This window comes from Cibotium barometz, chromosome 42 (genome assembly GCF_041138505.1).
Source record: "Cibotium barometz isolate CiBa-2024 chromosome 42, ASM4113850v1, whole genome shotgun sequence".
NCBI classification, from domain to species: Eukaryota; Viridiplantae; Streptophyta; class Polypodiopsida; order Cyatheales; family Cibotiaceae; genus Cibotium; species Cibotium barometz.
In genome coordinates this window covers 18,886,163-18,901,840 of record NC_141087.1, presented here as the reverse complement: position 1 = coordinate 18,901,840, position 15,678 = coordinate 18,886,163, and the positions used below count along the sequence as shown (strand labels likewise).

The window sequence follows — 15,678 nt, the reverse complement described above, 5'->3', positions numbered from 1 at the left end:
TGGTCCTTTTTATTAGGACATTCTGTCTTTGTCGGGGGGTCGGGCTTTTCGAGAAAATTTTTTCGCAGTTTTCGCGTGTACGAACGCGTGTAGAAACGCGTGTAACCTGTCTGCAGAGTTTTTTCACGCGCATATACACGCGTTTTTTGACGGGTGTATACACGCATTTTTTGACGGGTGTATACACGCGTTTCTGCAGACAGAAAACTGCGGCGTTTAGGGTTTAGGGTTTGCAGGCAATTGACTTGTGTAATGACAATGTGTGAGTAAAGAGACAGCCCATGATGTACATGATGATGTTTGCTGCAGGTTCTTTATGGATATTCCAGGTTCTTCATCCGATCCATTTGCGTACAGCAATTGGTTGATGGAGATGATGAATCACTTTGGGCACCAACCTGGTCCGGTTGAGCTTACAGAGTATATGTATGCCCATCCCCCTCCTTCCCTGCCTGGTGTCTATACCCCTATCGCGAGTATCCAGGGCACTCCAGTGCCGTCTATTCCTCCGAGTCCGACGAGACGGCATGCAGCTTCTCCTCTTCCACGTCCACCGAGGAGACATACCTCGTCCCAGACACACTCACGTACACCCTCACAGCCACCATCACGTGCTCCCTCAGAGCCACCGTCACGTCAGGGCTCACAGCCACCGTCACGTAGACAATCCCCCAGTCGTGACTCCACCCGCAGCAGTAGGAAGAGTGGGAGTGGGGGAGGATGCGGTGGGTGCTTTGGTGGGGGAGGTGGGGGAGGTGGGGGAGGTAGTAGGGCACGGGGTGAGAGAGGAGATAGAGGGAGAAGAGTTAGAGGAGACAGTTCGGAAGAGGAGGAGATGAGAGAGATGGAGAGAGTGGTTTGCTATGATGTGACGGATAGGGGCGGGATAGTGATGGATGCGAGGGGGAGGGAGGTAATGGAATACATGCGTGGGGTAGTATCAAACTCATATAGAAATTGTTTTATTAAATTTAAAGATCAAAATAGCAGATTAGTTGGGGAGGTGATAGAGGCTGTACATAGTCGGTACCCCAATCCCCCACATGCTACATTCTCGGATGTATGGGGAAGGACGCGAATAAGGGAGATCTTAAGTAATAAAAGATCTCACCTTAAAAAACTCGCGTACGATGACCGGCTAAATGTAGCTGCGGGTGGCTATCCTGCCGAGAAACCTGCCACTGCGCACAAACGCGAGTGGAAGGAGGCAAAGAAACGAGCAGAGGGTGGCGTGAAGAGCAGGCAGCATGTGGAGGCACGACGGATCCAGATGGAGACCGTTGGATCTTCGCATTTCGGATCTGGCGGCGTCGAGTCATGGGAGGCAGAGTTCGTAAGTATCCTGCCACTTTATTTGATTGTTTACTTAATTCATTGATTCTATGAATTGTTTTAATCTTACAAATTGTGTTGATTATGATACAGCGACGGGTTACGGGGAGGAAGCCCACAACCCACGATACTGCGTATGCTCGCCGGCATAGCAGACGTGATACGTGGGCCATCTTCAGAGCCGAGGGACGTATTACGGACGCGCAGTTTGAGTTGGTCATGAGACCATACGGTCGACAGGTACTTGAAAATTCGTAACGAATGGTTTTGGTTTATTGAATTGCATATATATATACTTATATACTATATATTACTTGAACATGCACAAGCTGCTGATGATCCACCGGCCGCCGCTGCAGAGGGTGGACGTGAGCACTACTCCTCGGACATTCCGACCGATGCGAGCTCATCTGAGCATGGGGGGAGCACCGAGTCATCATCTGGGTCTGAGTAGTACTCAGACTTGTAGTATCACATTCCATATTTAGGATGTGATTGTATATATTTTTTTGTAAACTCAAGCCATGGGCTACTTCGAGATATGGACTCCCTTGTATACATGTATGAAATTTTGATAGTAATATTGAATTGATTGATCGATAGTATTACATTCATGGCTGTCTTGAATCGTGTAATGACAATGCAGTATGCATTCATGTCGTTCTTGTCTTAATCTCCCTCGTGCATATGTTCTTCGTGGATGGTCTAATGGGATGGTCTAATGCACCAAAAACCCTAAACCAGAGAGTGCTATTGGGTGCTGGAATGCTGGAACAGTATTCAGGCACCACTCTCTGGATTATTTTTTTGCTCTCTGTTCGCGTGTATAAGCGCGTCAACACTGCTAAAACTCGCGTGTAGTACCGCCTATAAACTGGCAGTCACGCGTGTATCAACGCAGCTACATTAAAAAAACGCGTGTATGGACGCAAGTAAAAACGCGTCTGGAACATGAACTGAGCAGAATGCGGTTATACACCCGTGTATAAGCGCGTCTAATGTAATAAGAAGCGTGTATACGTGCGTGTATTAATGCGTCTGTATATAATAACGCGGGTATATACCCGTGTATACGCGCGTCTGAGAGGTACTGTACACGCGGTTTTACACGCATGTCTCTGGCCGCGATTATACACGCGCTGATACACGGGCCCGCTACTTTTTTTCATAAGTCATTTTTAGCGGCTAAGAGCGCGGGTATGAGCCCAATCGCTTGTAGTGTATCATCACTATCCACAACATCATTCACTGAATGCATGTCATAATGATATAATATCATCAGGTATATAATCATCTCTACTTATAAATGTAGGGCATTCAATCAAGTCCCCACATACATCATCCCATGCAAGTAATGCAGAACAATCCCTCTAAAGATAGCCACATAGACCCTCTATAAAATCACCATATGTAGAATATCTAGACCACCTGGCGGCACATACATCCCCCTAATTAAATAAGTGTCTAAATTGGCTAGGCAACAACATCTTAAACTCAAACATCCATAAGTGACATGAATATGATGTGTCATCATAGCATGATGTCTGTGAAGAAGGATATAGAGGTTGAAGTTGCGATGTGCCAAATGCATGTATGAACTCGGCAAATGATATGCATGTCCTCACCTCAAATGGCAAATGAAGATGACAAGCATAGTGGTAGATTAATAGGGTATAAGCGTATTTGCACAATCAACATCTGGGGGATGGATCCATAGTGATGTCGTCCCATCAATTCTTGGAAGTGTGGAAACACTCCCAAATGTGCTCAATATGCCAAAAATAAACCAACTAGCCAAAAGTATGGTTTAAGGTGTGCTCGTCCTCCTTCTCTTCTTCTTCCTCTTCCATAATAGGTTTATCTGCCATGTTCCTCCTCCTCTACCTTCTTCTCTTGAGCTTGATTTTCAAGAAATTCTTGAATACTTTTAAGTTCTAAAATTGCACATCTCAGCTCCTCTTCTATATTATATGGTTTAAGTACATCCATTGGGGACAATGGTAATACTTTAACACTAATGTTGGTGTGCTTTTTCAATGTCATCCTCAATGTAGAAATAGGATGAAGGTTACGTTCCCCCATAGAAAATCAACCCCCACATTCTTAATCCCTTTGGCCTAAAAGAATTGTTTGTCTATCTCACATTAGCTATCTGAGCCAAAGTGCTTGATACCTCAAGTGATTTCCAAAGGTGCCATCATAGCCATAAAGAAAAACCAGGAAGTTAAATGGAAGTCATCCCTTTCTAGAATCATTAAAATAAAAACCTCATGGACTTACATGCGTGTTCATGTATTCAATTAGATCAATTACCTTGACTATTCCTTTTAGTCATCTTGAGAACATCGATCTTTTGGACAAAGATATAGAATTTCCCATCAAATCTATTGCTATAATTGGTCATAGCAATATGATTTTATAGCTTAACTTGTTGTAATTAGAGTTGTTTCTTAATCACGTCCTTAAAACCAATTTGGTTGGCCCAAAACCTCTTGGACTGAATTCCACTTCTGTAAAACTTATAGATGATGCCCAAATGTCAACTGCAAAAATCCTCTTTTCATACCCTTGCACCAATGCATTTTGGTATACCCATAGCATATTGTGGCACGCAATTAGCATCCTTTCAATGAATCTCGACTCAAATTTGGATTTTTTTTCCATTACTTTCTTGCATTTGGAAGCGGATTACAATCAATACAAAACTAATCCAATGCAATAAAAGATATCAACTATGCATTCTTACATAATTATATTGTGAATCATTGATTGCTATAAGTGCATTACAAAGTGTCCTTGAAACCATTGCCACTTGATTGGATTGAGAAAATTGATGTAAATGTTTTTGATGTGAGTCGGTGTAGAGCTTTTGCTTGCTGATCACTCAGCCAAGCCTTCTCACCCTCTTACCAAAGTTTAAAATCCAATGGCAAGAGTTGAGGCCATGTCTTCACTCCATGTACCTAATCCTCAGATGTACTACTTTTCCAAGACACTCATAATACACTGGATTCAAGAATTTCTCCCCTTGGCCTCTCCACCAATTGCCAAGGCACCCTCACAACATAACTAGCTTTCTAATAGGGCATAGAAATTGATGAGAGCATAGGAGACATACCAATAGCATTTATAGAACATTCGAATCATTACAACTCATATATACAATAACCCTTTGTGTGTCCGAAATGATTTCGGTCCACAAAGAAAGGCATCCACATTGAGTATAAACATGAATCAAATCCATTACAATGCATCCATTAGTCAATGCAAACTCCTTTTTCCATATGCAGTCAATCAAGCTAGTTCAAATGAAGCTATCCAATCCTCGCTAGAGGAAGCTTTCATGGGACAAATTGAGCACTCAATATAGATTTGTGAAGCTCAATGTCTCAATGCATAGAATATGATAGCTAATAATGACAATCTTTGGAAGCACAAGAGTGGTATGGCCACCATTCAACCAAAATGACACGTGACTTTGGCTAATAGGCAATCCAATGATGTAAATAGACCCAATTGACCACTAATTAGGTTTATGAAACCTAATGTAGTTGATCATTTTTCTTGCAGCTAGAAATAACTCCAATTGCAAGTGTACAAGTCATCCTCAAGAACACTTGGAAGTACACTTAGCATAGCCAATGAAAAATCTTACTTCTCACATGAGTTGAATGCTTGAAACTAATGGAAGACTATGGAATCTCTAATCTAAATCATCAAGAAAATCACCAAGCTTGAAATGAAGCTCTTTCTTGCTTGCCACACTCTCAAACTTAACCACATAACATTGTGCAACAATGAACCACCTAAATTGTGATTAATAGCTCCTTTTCTTTCTTGCCACTTAATCACCATTTAAACTCTCAAAACTCCATTATTTGTAGGAAAAATGCTAGCAACTTCCGTGGCTTCCTCATGGGAAAAATTAGCTATAATATAGGTGCTTAGAAGATACTATACACCCCATACCATATACTTCATAAATTCCAAGGCATACCTCCCTTGTATTTGAGGCAAGAATTTCCACAATGAACATGAAATCACACAAGAAAACAACACCAAAAATGGCATACAAAAAATGCATGCAGTTCCATGGCGGCCATAAATCAAGAGAAAGTGAGGAGATACCTAAGCGGAACCAAATAATTTCTTAAACCTCTTCTCCAAGCTTGATTAGGATTCAATGAAGCCCTAATGGTAGGGACAGCCTATGCACAAAAGGATGTGGCTACAGATCTATGATTGCTTTTGTTTTCCCACCATGAAGCCACGATTCAAAGCCAAGATCCTTCCCAAGGTATGCCAAGATTCAATGCTTAACGTGCTCCAAATCCCTAAGATCAAGCACACAGACAAGGGCAAAATTTTATAGGGTTTTCAAGCTTACTAGAAGGGCAAGAAATTACAGAAAATATTAAAGAAATGGAGCTCTATGTGTAGCTTGGCAAGTCCTCAGCTACTAAAGCCCTTAGGTTTGGAGAAGAAATGGCTACTGTATGATGAGCCCTAACCATGAAGAGCTTGAGGAAAAGTGGAGAAGAAGGTAAAAAAATGTAATTAGTAAAAAATTAACACTAATCACCTCAAATAGTTTAAAATTTAGTTCACAACGTTGAAAGATTTGATCCTGTGCTCAAATTTGGTCCAAAAGATTGATCCATTGCCCAATTCTTGCCCAAAAACCTTTAAAAAATTTCTTAATGAAGCAAAAGTCATGTAATCTTACCATTTTTCCATATTCTTGATCAAGAAAACTCAAAAATTTATAGAAAAATCCAAGAAAGTGGATAACAATAAAAGATCTAATAGCAATTGAAATGGATCTAGACCAAATATCAAAGAAATCAACACATAAAGTCCACATGTAGTATCCATTTGATGAGAATCCATTATAAATCCATGTGATTATGATGAAAAGAGAAGAAATCCACATGCACATGTAGCAAAAAAGGTATGTGCATAAGGCCTGAGTGGTTTAACCTCTCACCATGAGGATGGCTATCAAGCTTGGCATAAGCCCTAGACCATGAAAAGCCATCTCCATGAAAGGATCCATGAGTACATGTAAGTGTCCAAGATAAGAATAATCAAAATATCCTTGCAATGAACCCAAGGCCCTATTTGTTATTAGTAGCCTTGCCCATGGCCCATTATTTACATATTTTGAACCTTAGTTTTGCTTCATTGGAAACTATCTTTTTTTTTTGCTCAAAACATGGCTCCAAGGATTCTGATGGATGTTTCTTTAAAACTATAATCATTTTCTATGTGTATGTGACATGTATAACTTAACTTTAGCACTCAACAACTCTCTCAAATTTTATGCAGTGACAATAGTAGAGAAATTTGGTGCTATTTTCGCTGAGCAACAAAATTACAGTATAGCAACAAAATTTTGCTGGCCAGCAAAATCTTGCTATTATAAGCGTTGTTGAGCAGCAAAATGTCATTGTAGGGTAGCGACTGAAATCCTTGGCACCCCGACAAAATGAACCTTACTGGAATGCTGCTAGTAAACGCTGCTACACCCATGACGATTGTAGTGATAGTCCAATGATCAATCATTTATACAGTAGACACACCTGATAAATTGGTCGAGCCGATATTTACATATGCAAACTCAGGTTTGATATAATGTGGAAATGACCTCCACGAAGGGAGAACCACGTGTATGTCCAAGCACGCAACTTTGTGCAAGCTCATCACACAACCCCATCACAAATGATGCCTAACTAATGTAGAATGATTGCAATTAATATACCCTTTGTAGGGCTTGTCATATCACCAATTGTAGACATATGGGACATATGAAAGGCCATATGACAAAGGATGGTCAACATCATGTACAAGCATTTGTGTGCTTCCAGTAATCTAGTGCTTGGTGGGTCAAGAGAGATCTTGTACATGATTTTGGCCATCCTTTGACGGTGCATAAAAGGTGTGCAACAAGTTACAGAACTATGTTGTGTTCCCAAAGCTAGAGATGTAGATGCCAAAAGAGCACAATAGTTTCCTAAAGAACATAATGGTTCATTGGCTGGCCATGTGGCTCAGGGCTGCTGACCGTCTGGATTTCCACACAGGAAAGTGGTGGTGTGTGACATAACACATTACAAGACAAGAATTGTGCCGACCCAATATTGGCAAGAGAAGCTGGACATGTTTCAACAAAGGGGTGGTCATGCTACTCATCGATAGTGTGTGTGCTTGTAGTAACATAGTTCTTGGTGGGTGAAGCGAGGTCTTGTACATGATGTTCACCACCCTTGTGTTTCGAAGGGGGTTTGGGGGAGCCATAACATTGTGTGATGACAACATATACAAGGTGTGGAACAGGTTAGGGAACTATGTTGTGTTCCCAAAGCTAGAGATGTTGACACCAAAAGAGCAAAAATCACTACTACATGATAGCCGAATACCGGCGCTTATACCGACGTCATTAAACGGGGTTTAAAAAAGCCCCGTCATCGGTATAAACCCCAATATCTGCGCTGAAACCACGACATCGGTATTTGCGTCGGGCGCTAATACCAGCGCCCATGTCGGCACGCATACCAGTGAATATACCAGCCCTTATATTGGCAAATATACCTGCATGGATACCGGCAGATATACCCGCAAATATACTGGCGAATATACCGATGGGTATACCGGCACCTATACCGGTGGATATACCTATGCCATAGCAGAAATTTTTTTTGGACAGAATGGTGTTGCCAGGCTGCCTGCAGTCAATAGGACTCAACAGCAATAAACAGACAACACCATTATGTCCAAAATCATTCTGGCCAAAATAGAGCACAAAAGACAACCGCGCTCGTTTTTTTTTCAGATAAACAAGAAATTAAACATTACTCATGAATATTTTGATCATATACCAATAGTTTAAAGGTCTTACATTATGGTAATGCCTCCCAATTGATGGTCTCTCCTTCTGCTTCAAGCATCTCAAATAAGGCCACAAGGCCATATTTGTGAGCGTACTTCTCTTCTCGCCTACTTGGTGGGCGATTCATGGCCAACTCCTACATAAACGATTAACAATTACAACTTTTAGAAATCAACATTTAGCCCACATACATACATTTAGATAAACAAAATTGCTACAAATACTTACGAATTCATGGCGCATGGTTTCATAACCACCACGCCCAAGATGAGAAGCCCCTACTGTTTGGAGTCTTGTCCTTGCCGCCTCTCTTTGTTGTTGAAACCTCTTTGGTGTCTTTGTGAGCTCCTGAGCTATGGCTTCCCACTCCCTATCATCTAGACAAATAGGTTTCTCTTTCCGCTCTTTAAATGCATCCCTCGCCTCTCACCTACGATGCCCCATCAAAATGCGAGCTGTATATTGTATCCACTCATTAGAGACAACATTCATAGGGTCAGATGGCTGAAACTCTTGCTTTATCTTTGTATTTATGTAATTTTTCTTCTCCTTATCTTGCTGATCCCATAAAGTCATAATAGAGTTGTGAAACTGTATAGTGCACAATTGTCGAATTCGTGTCTTCATTGCCTTCCCTCTGCACTATTCATTATAGGTGCCCTATCCTTGATTGTGTATATCTTGTTGTTGTCGTGGTCATGTGCACCCCAAGGAGTGGAAGGTGAACCTATGGGTGTGCTATCAACAGATGAGAGCGAAGGACGACGCTCACGTGGTGGTGGTGTCACAGCATCTGTGGCACTACCACCACAACAACCTCCCCCTGAAGACCTAGTACGTGAGCGATGTCTATGTGAAGAGGTGGTAGATTGAGCTATAAGAGGAGTGGAAGGCTGTGTGGTATGAGGTGTGGGAACTGCTGTCGTACCTACAGGTGTGGGAACTACCGTCGGTGAAGCCAGATGGTGAGGCAGATGTCCCTGTTCCAAAACCCCAATAAGTCTGAGCCATGGCTCTCTACTATGGAGTCATGGATGAAAAAAAACCATATAACTGCTCGGACTCATGCCTTGAGGTGTAGGGTTAAATGAGAAATCAGGACTGTAGTTGAGCGACGGTGAGTCATCACCCATGGCCTGTTGGACAAAAAACCATATGACAAACTTGTGCGAAATGAAAATTACATGGTAAACAATGAAAGAACCATATGACAAACATTAACAATGATAAACAATAATGGTAAACCATATCACTTTGCTCCTGCACTAGTGATTATGACAGTTAACATTAACAATAGTAAACAATGAAAGGACCATATGACAAACATTAACTTTCCTAAACAACAATGGTAAACCATATCACTTTGCACCTTCAATGTCATAAAATCATTACAAATATGTCATAACTATTTGCATAATCATTAAGATACATCATTTTAAAAATCATTATCTATTCTATCATCCTCATTAAGATCAATAGTCCCAAAGAGATCTATTTCTATGTACATTTCAGCATCCTCCTCATTAAAAGTCCCTTGATGAAGGATGTCCTCATCATCTATGTCTTCTTCCTCAACAGGTTTTCCAGCTTCATTGGTTTGCACCTATTCATTTGGATCTTGCTCTAGTTGCTCCTCCTCATTTGCTTGCTCCTCTTCATTATTGATATCGGCTTGTTCTTGTTGCTCCCCACCACCCTGTGAATCCAGAGAACCACAAATAGCCAGCGTCGACCACAATGCTCTGGGTGCACAAAAGTATCTTGCTGATCGGTCCATACCTTTGTGGAGTCCACTTGGATGAGGCCACTCTTGTCTCTACGTACAGTTGCATGTGGCCCATTTGTGACTACCTTGAACCACTTCACATCAAAGATAAACAACTCAAAACTGTTGGAGCTCTATATATGGCTCACTCTACCTAACTTGGCCTCACCTATATATATGTATCTTGTCCTCAATATGAATCAGTCTTTGGGAGCGTACATGATGTGTCTCTTGTCTCGTCTCTTTCTCTCTACATTTCAACATGGTATCAAAGCATCTATAAGGGAAGCATCTATGTCTTCTTGTTAAATTCATGATTATAATTTGATGTCTTACAAGATTGTTCTTTGATTATGTGTTGTCTACATGATTTTATAGCTTAACTTGTTTTGTAATTAGAGTTGTTTCTTAATCGCATCCTTAATCGTGCGGGTGCGTAGATTGTATTGTGTTGGTGAATCCTATCAAAAAAGTTTGTCAAACGGAGTTGTGAGTCAAAGTTATGATAGTTTGGGCAAACTGCATCTGTAACAGCAAAACAGGTTCCTTGAATAAGCAAACAGGTTCTTTGTGTGAACACACAGGTTTCGTCTTCGTCAAGCATCTTTGTGAGCACATAGGTTTCGTCTTCGTCAAGCGTCTTTAGCAAACCACCAAATCTAGCTTTTTCATCAAGCGTCTCTTATTATTTTGCTATTTTTAGCAAAACGACCAATCTAGCTTTTTCATCAAGCGTCTATCAATGAATCTTGCGTCCCACGTCTCTCTATTTTGAGGACTCTTTTCTTATTGACGTCTCTTATCTCTTGCGGTCGTCCTTCTCTATGGTGTGCAGATTTTGTGCAGATTTTATCTATGGTGTGCAGATTTTGTGATTTTATCTTATACGTGTTCTCACAGATAGATATGGCTATGATTGTTCTCGTCAATGGTTTTCCTTCAGGCCAACGTAGGGTTTCCCAGTTGGAAAGCAAAGATGTTAATTCTTGAAGGCGATGAGCTCTCAGCTGTTGTTATTGGCGATTCTCTATGTCTGTCTCAGCCTACTATTTTGGATTCTGACAACGTTCTTATCATGGACGGCCCTATTTTTTGATGCATGGTATCTTGCTTATATGGATTGGCAGAGGCGTGATAAAGCAGCTCATCGGTACATTCTTTCTGCTCTTAGTGATTCTCTCATGCTTGATGTGTATGACTTTCCTACTTCCCATGACGTATGGGAGTATCTTATAGCAAATTTTCAGAAAAAGTCTGTTTTACAGAAACACTTTATTTGAGAGGTTTGCTTTCAAAGTTACAGTATGAAGTTGGTACTGCTATGATGGGGCATATTGATTCTTTCAAATCTATTATTAATCAACTTGCTGCTGCTGTGGGTGATCCTGTTCCACGAAAGCAACTTATTACAATTCTTCTTGATACGATAAAGGATCTGTCTTTTTATGACAACATTGTTACCATTCTTTCTAACAAGGACGATCTTGATTTTGACCAAACTTGCATATATTTGATTGATTATTCTCAACGTCAACAACGACGTAGCATTGGTCATGATGCAGCTATGTTTTCACAACAAGAGGAGCCTGAGTCACAACAGTTGGAATGGGCCTTTTATGTGCGAAGGCGTCCTTTTCAACGAGGCAACCGCAGAGGTGGTGGTGGTGGTGGTAGTTTCTCTCGTCTCAAATTTCCTAACAAGCATTGTTCTTACTGCAATAGGAATGGTCATACTGAAGATGACTCTTGGGCACGCCAATATGATGAAGAACACAACATTACCACAAAACAACCACGTTTATCTAGAGATTCTTCTTCTTGTGATTATTGTGGAAAATCTGATCATCCCTCTTCCATGTGCTTTAAGCGTCGATTTGATGTAGATCGAAATCGAGCATATGCAGCCGAGCATCATGATAATGTTGCGCCTGAAATAAGTTGTGTTTTATGTTCAGTTCCCTTAGACAGAATACTTCATGTACGTGATGGTTCACTTTTGATTATTGATTCTGGTGCTACAGGAAATATGACATATGAATCTAAGAGGCTACATAACTATCATTCTTTACCTGTTAAGCGTGTTGTTTATCTTGCTGATGATATAACTTGCCAAGTCAAGGGCATTGGAGATTTATATCTTGGCACCTTATCTTCTTCAACTCGAGTTTTACGAGGGGTTTTACATGTCCCAGAACTTCAACGTAATCTTCTTTCAGTTGCAAGACTTTTTGATCTTGGTTTGTTTGTTGGATTCGACCACACCAAATGCCGCATTGAGAAAGATGGACAGATTATTGCAACTGCTTCTCATAATGGCAATTTGTTTGAGCTCTCTCTTAATGATGCTGTAGAAAATGTTGTCACTGCTCTAGGTGATCCTGATTGCAAGATATGGCATCATCGCTTTGTTCATGCTGATTTCTCAAAGCTTCTTGATCTTTATCGTCAAGGTCTTGTACGTGGCATGGATCTTAAATCTCATCCTCATATGGGAATCTGTGAGTTTTGTGCTCTTGGCAAACACAATCGTAAACCCTTTCCTCTCTCGAATTTAGTTCATTCTCATGATTTGCTAGATCTTAATGTTCATACTAACAATTGTGGACCTTTGCCTCCATCGAGAACACAACATCATTATTTCATTACGTTTATTGATGATTACTCACGGTATACAGTTGTTTTCTTGCTTCGACAAAAATCTGAGGGGTTATCTATTTTTAAGCAATTTCACAAAGCTGTCGAACTTCAAACTGGTCATCGCCTCAAGAAACTTTGCAGCGATAATGGTGGAGAATATGTGTCTCGTGAGTTTGAGAGTTATTGTACGGACCATGGTATTCATCACATGAACATACTATTCCATATTCACCTCAACATAACGGTGTTGCTGAATGTAAGAATCGCACTATTATCAATGCTACACAATGTATGCTGATTCATTCTGGGTTATCTCGTGTTTTCTGGAGTGAAGCTCTCTTGACAGTAGTCTTTGTTCAGAATCATCTTCCTACTACTGCTCCTTCTGGTAAGATACCCATCACAGCATGGACATGTGAAATTCCTTATGTATCTCATTTTCAAACCTTTGGATGTATTGCTTATATTCATGTTCCTAAAGAAACACGAGCAAAGCTTGATGCTCCTTGGCTTAAAGTTATTTTTATTGGGTATTCTGACACTTCCAAAGGCTACAGATTCTATGACCCATCCTCCAAGAAAGTGCTTGTGAATTGTGATGCTATTTTCAATGAACAGCTTATGGGCGGTACATGGTCCATGGATGATTCTCATGATACTAAATCTTTGCTTCAAGCTTTTCCATTCTTGTGTGATGATGAATCTTCTTCTGTAGAGCAGCAACTTTCCTCTTCTATAGAGCAGCAACTTTCCTCTTCACAACCATCTAAAGAGCAACTTTCCTCTTCACAACCATTGATTCCGAATGCTGTCATTGATGATGTTGACATTTTTATTGATCTGCCTATTGATTTTGAGCATGGTTCTTGTCATGTTTATGATAAAGATTTTGAGGCTAATGTTTTCTCTACTTCTGAAGATCCTGCCAGGTACAGTGATGCTATATGTGGATCAATGGCAAGAGGCTATGGAAGTAGAGTACAATTCTCTAATCTCTAAAGGTACATGGATACTCACTGACTGGCCGTACTGCCATTAAGTGTAAGTGGGTATATAAGACAAAATTTAAAGCAGATGGATCCTTTGACAAATTCAAGGCACGTTTAGTTGCCAAAGGTTATTCTCAAGTTGCTGGCGTTGATTATCATGAAACCTTTTCACCAGTTGTTCACATTACTAGTATTCGGGTTTTATTGGCATTTGCTGTTCAATTTGACTTAGAGATGGACGTGCGCACAGCTTTCTTGAATGGAGATTTGAATGAAGAAATTTACATGGAACAGCCAGAAGGAATTGTTATTGCAGGTAAGGAAGATCTTGTTGCTCGTCTTCATAGGGCTTCTTTATATGGTCTTAAACAAGCTTCACGAGCCTCGTACATCAAGTTTGATCTTTTTATTACCTCCCATGGTTTTCTCTCTTGCTCTTCTGATACCAAACACCAAAATGGTAGTTTTGTAATCCTTGCCCTGAATGTGGATGATACAATCCTTGTTTCCAATGATTTGGGATTTCTACACCAAAGTAAGCAGTTGTTATCTTCGGCATTTGATATGGTGGATCTTGGAGAGCTTCACTCGTGTCTTGGCATTCAAATTCAAAGGGATCGCAGCAAAGATATTTTATTACTTCGACAGTCAAAGCTTATTGAAGATACTATTAAGAAGTTTGGTTTGGAATCTGCACATTCAGCAACTACTCCTTGTCTTGCGAGTTCCATGGAAAACACTTCTGATGGTGGTGGCTAGCTTGTTACAAATAAACCATATGCTAATTTGGTTGGATGTCTTCAAGTTTTTGGTTTGAACACTCGTCCTGACATTTTGTTTATTGCTAACTATCTCGGGCAACACCTTGCATGTCCTTCTCTTAAGCATTGGTCTTCAGCAAAGCGCGTGTTGAAATACTTGAGAGCCACTGCAGATTATGGTTTGGTTTAATTCACATCCGACTCCATTCCATCTCTTTCTCTTTTGGGTTACACAGATGCAGATTGGGCCAGCTCACATTTTTCTATGCGATCTACTAGTGGCAATTGTTTCTTCATTAATGGTTGTCTTGTTTCTTGGACCAGCAAGAAACAACGTTGTGTTGCAGTTTCTACAACCGAATCTAAATATGTTGCGGCATCACTTGCAGCTCGTGAACTCATTTGGCTACGACAAGTGTTGACAGATATTGGCCATTCTCCTCTTTCTAGTACACCCTTGCGGTGTGATAATCAGAGTGCTATTAGTCTTGCAAAAGACTATGTCCAACATAACAAGTCAAAACATATTGCTGTGCATTACCATTATGTTCGATACGAAGTACGCAAAGGCACTATCATGATTGAACATTGTCCAAGTGACCAGATGATTGCAGATATTCTTACCAAAGGTCTCAACAATGAGTCATGCTTCATTCTCTTGCACTCAGAGCTTGGAGTTGCCTCGGTCTCACTCTTTCTTGATTAGGCTCTTTACTCTTATGGTAGCTTTGTACATATATCGTTGTAATCTTCTAGAAACCATACACTTTGTACATTTCACAATTGCACACTATGACCTCTTGGTCCTTTTGTATATTTGTACGTAGATGCACAATGCACTTTCACATCATTACTTCTAGTTCATATTTTCACATTTGTATAGGGGCTTGGGTTTTTCCCTTGTACTTCCCAAGGGTTTTTTCATCCATAGCTAGAGACCCTTGTTTGAGTGGGGGTGTTGGAGCTCTATATATGGCTCACTCTACCTAACTTGGTCTCACCTGTATATATGTATCTTGTCCTCAATATGAATCAATCTTTGGGAGCGTACATGATGTGTCTCTTGTCTCGTCTCTTTCTCTCTACATTTCAACAAAAACTTCTAAAGCCAACCTTAAATATTTCTTGAATGGTTCCAATGTAATCAAGCATTCCACTAATTATGTTATCATCACTTGCACTTGCTCGACTTTCTTGAACAAATTGTGTTGTGACACCACAATCAAAGGTTGCTCTTCTTTGGTCTATTCGTTCTACTCGAAAATGACGTCCATGTGACCAAAATGCCCCATATTTGTGATACTA

At 40.5% G+C, this 15,678-nt stretch overlaps 1 protein-coding gene across 1 annotated transcript; it reads left to right on the top strand.

Annotated features, from left to right (window-relative positions):
• The first annotated feature begins 847 nt into the window (after nucleotides 1–847).
• On the top strand, nucleotides 848–4,965 carry LOC147614238 (uncharacterized). The gene is made up of 3 exons (XM_086780493.1): nucleotides 848–1,333; nucleotides 1,426–1,572; nucleotides 4,903–4,965. The coding sequence occupies exons 1-3, from the start codon at nucleotides 893–895 to the stop codon at nucleotides 4,963–4,965; spliced, it is 651 nt and encodes a 216-aa protein (XP_086636619.1). The 5' UTR covers nucleotides 848–892.
• The last annotated feature ends 10,713 nt before the right edge of the window (nucleotides 4,966–15,678 follow it).

What these genes read in the sequence shown, in the direction of transcription:
- LOC147614238 (XM_086780493.1), top strand. Translation starts at nt 893, where the DNA reads ATGGATGCGAGGGGGAGGGAGGTAATGGAATACATGCGTGGGGTAGTA. An exon ending in AGTCATGGGAGGCAGAGTTC is followed by an intron (nt 1,334 to 1,425) that starts GTAAGTATCCTG and finishes ATTATGATACAG; the next exon opens with CGACGGGTTACGGGGAGGAA. An exon ending in TGAGACCATACGGTCGACAG is followed by an intron (nt 1,573 to 4,902) that starts GTACTTGAAAAT and finishes TTTTTCTTGCAG; the next exon opens with CTAGAAATAACTCCAATTGC.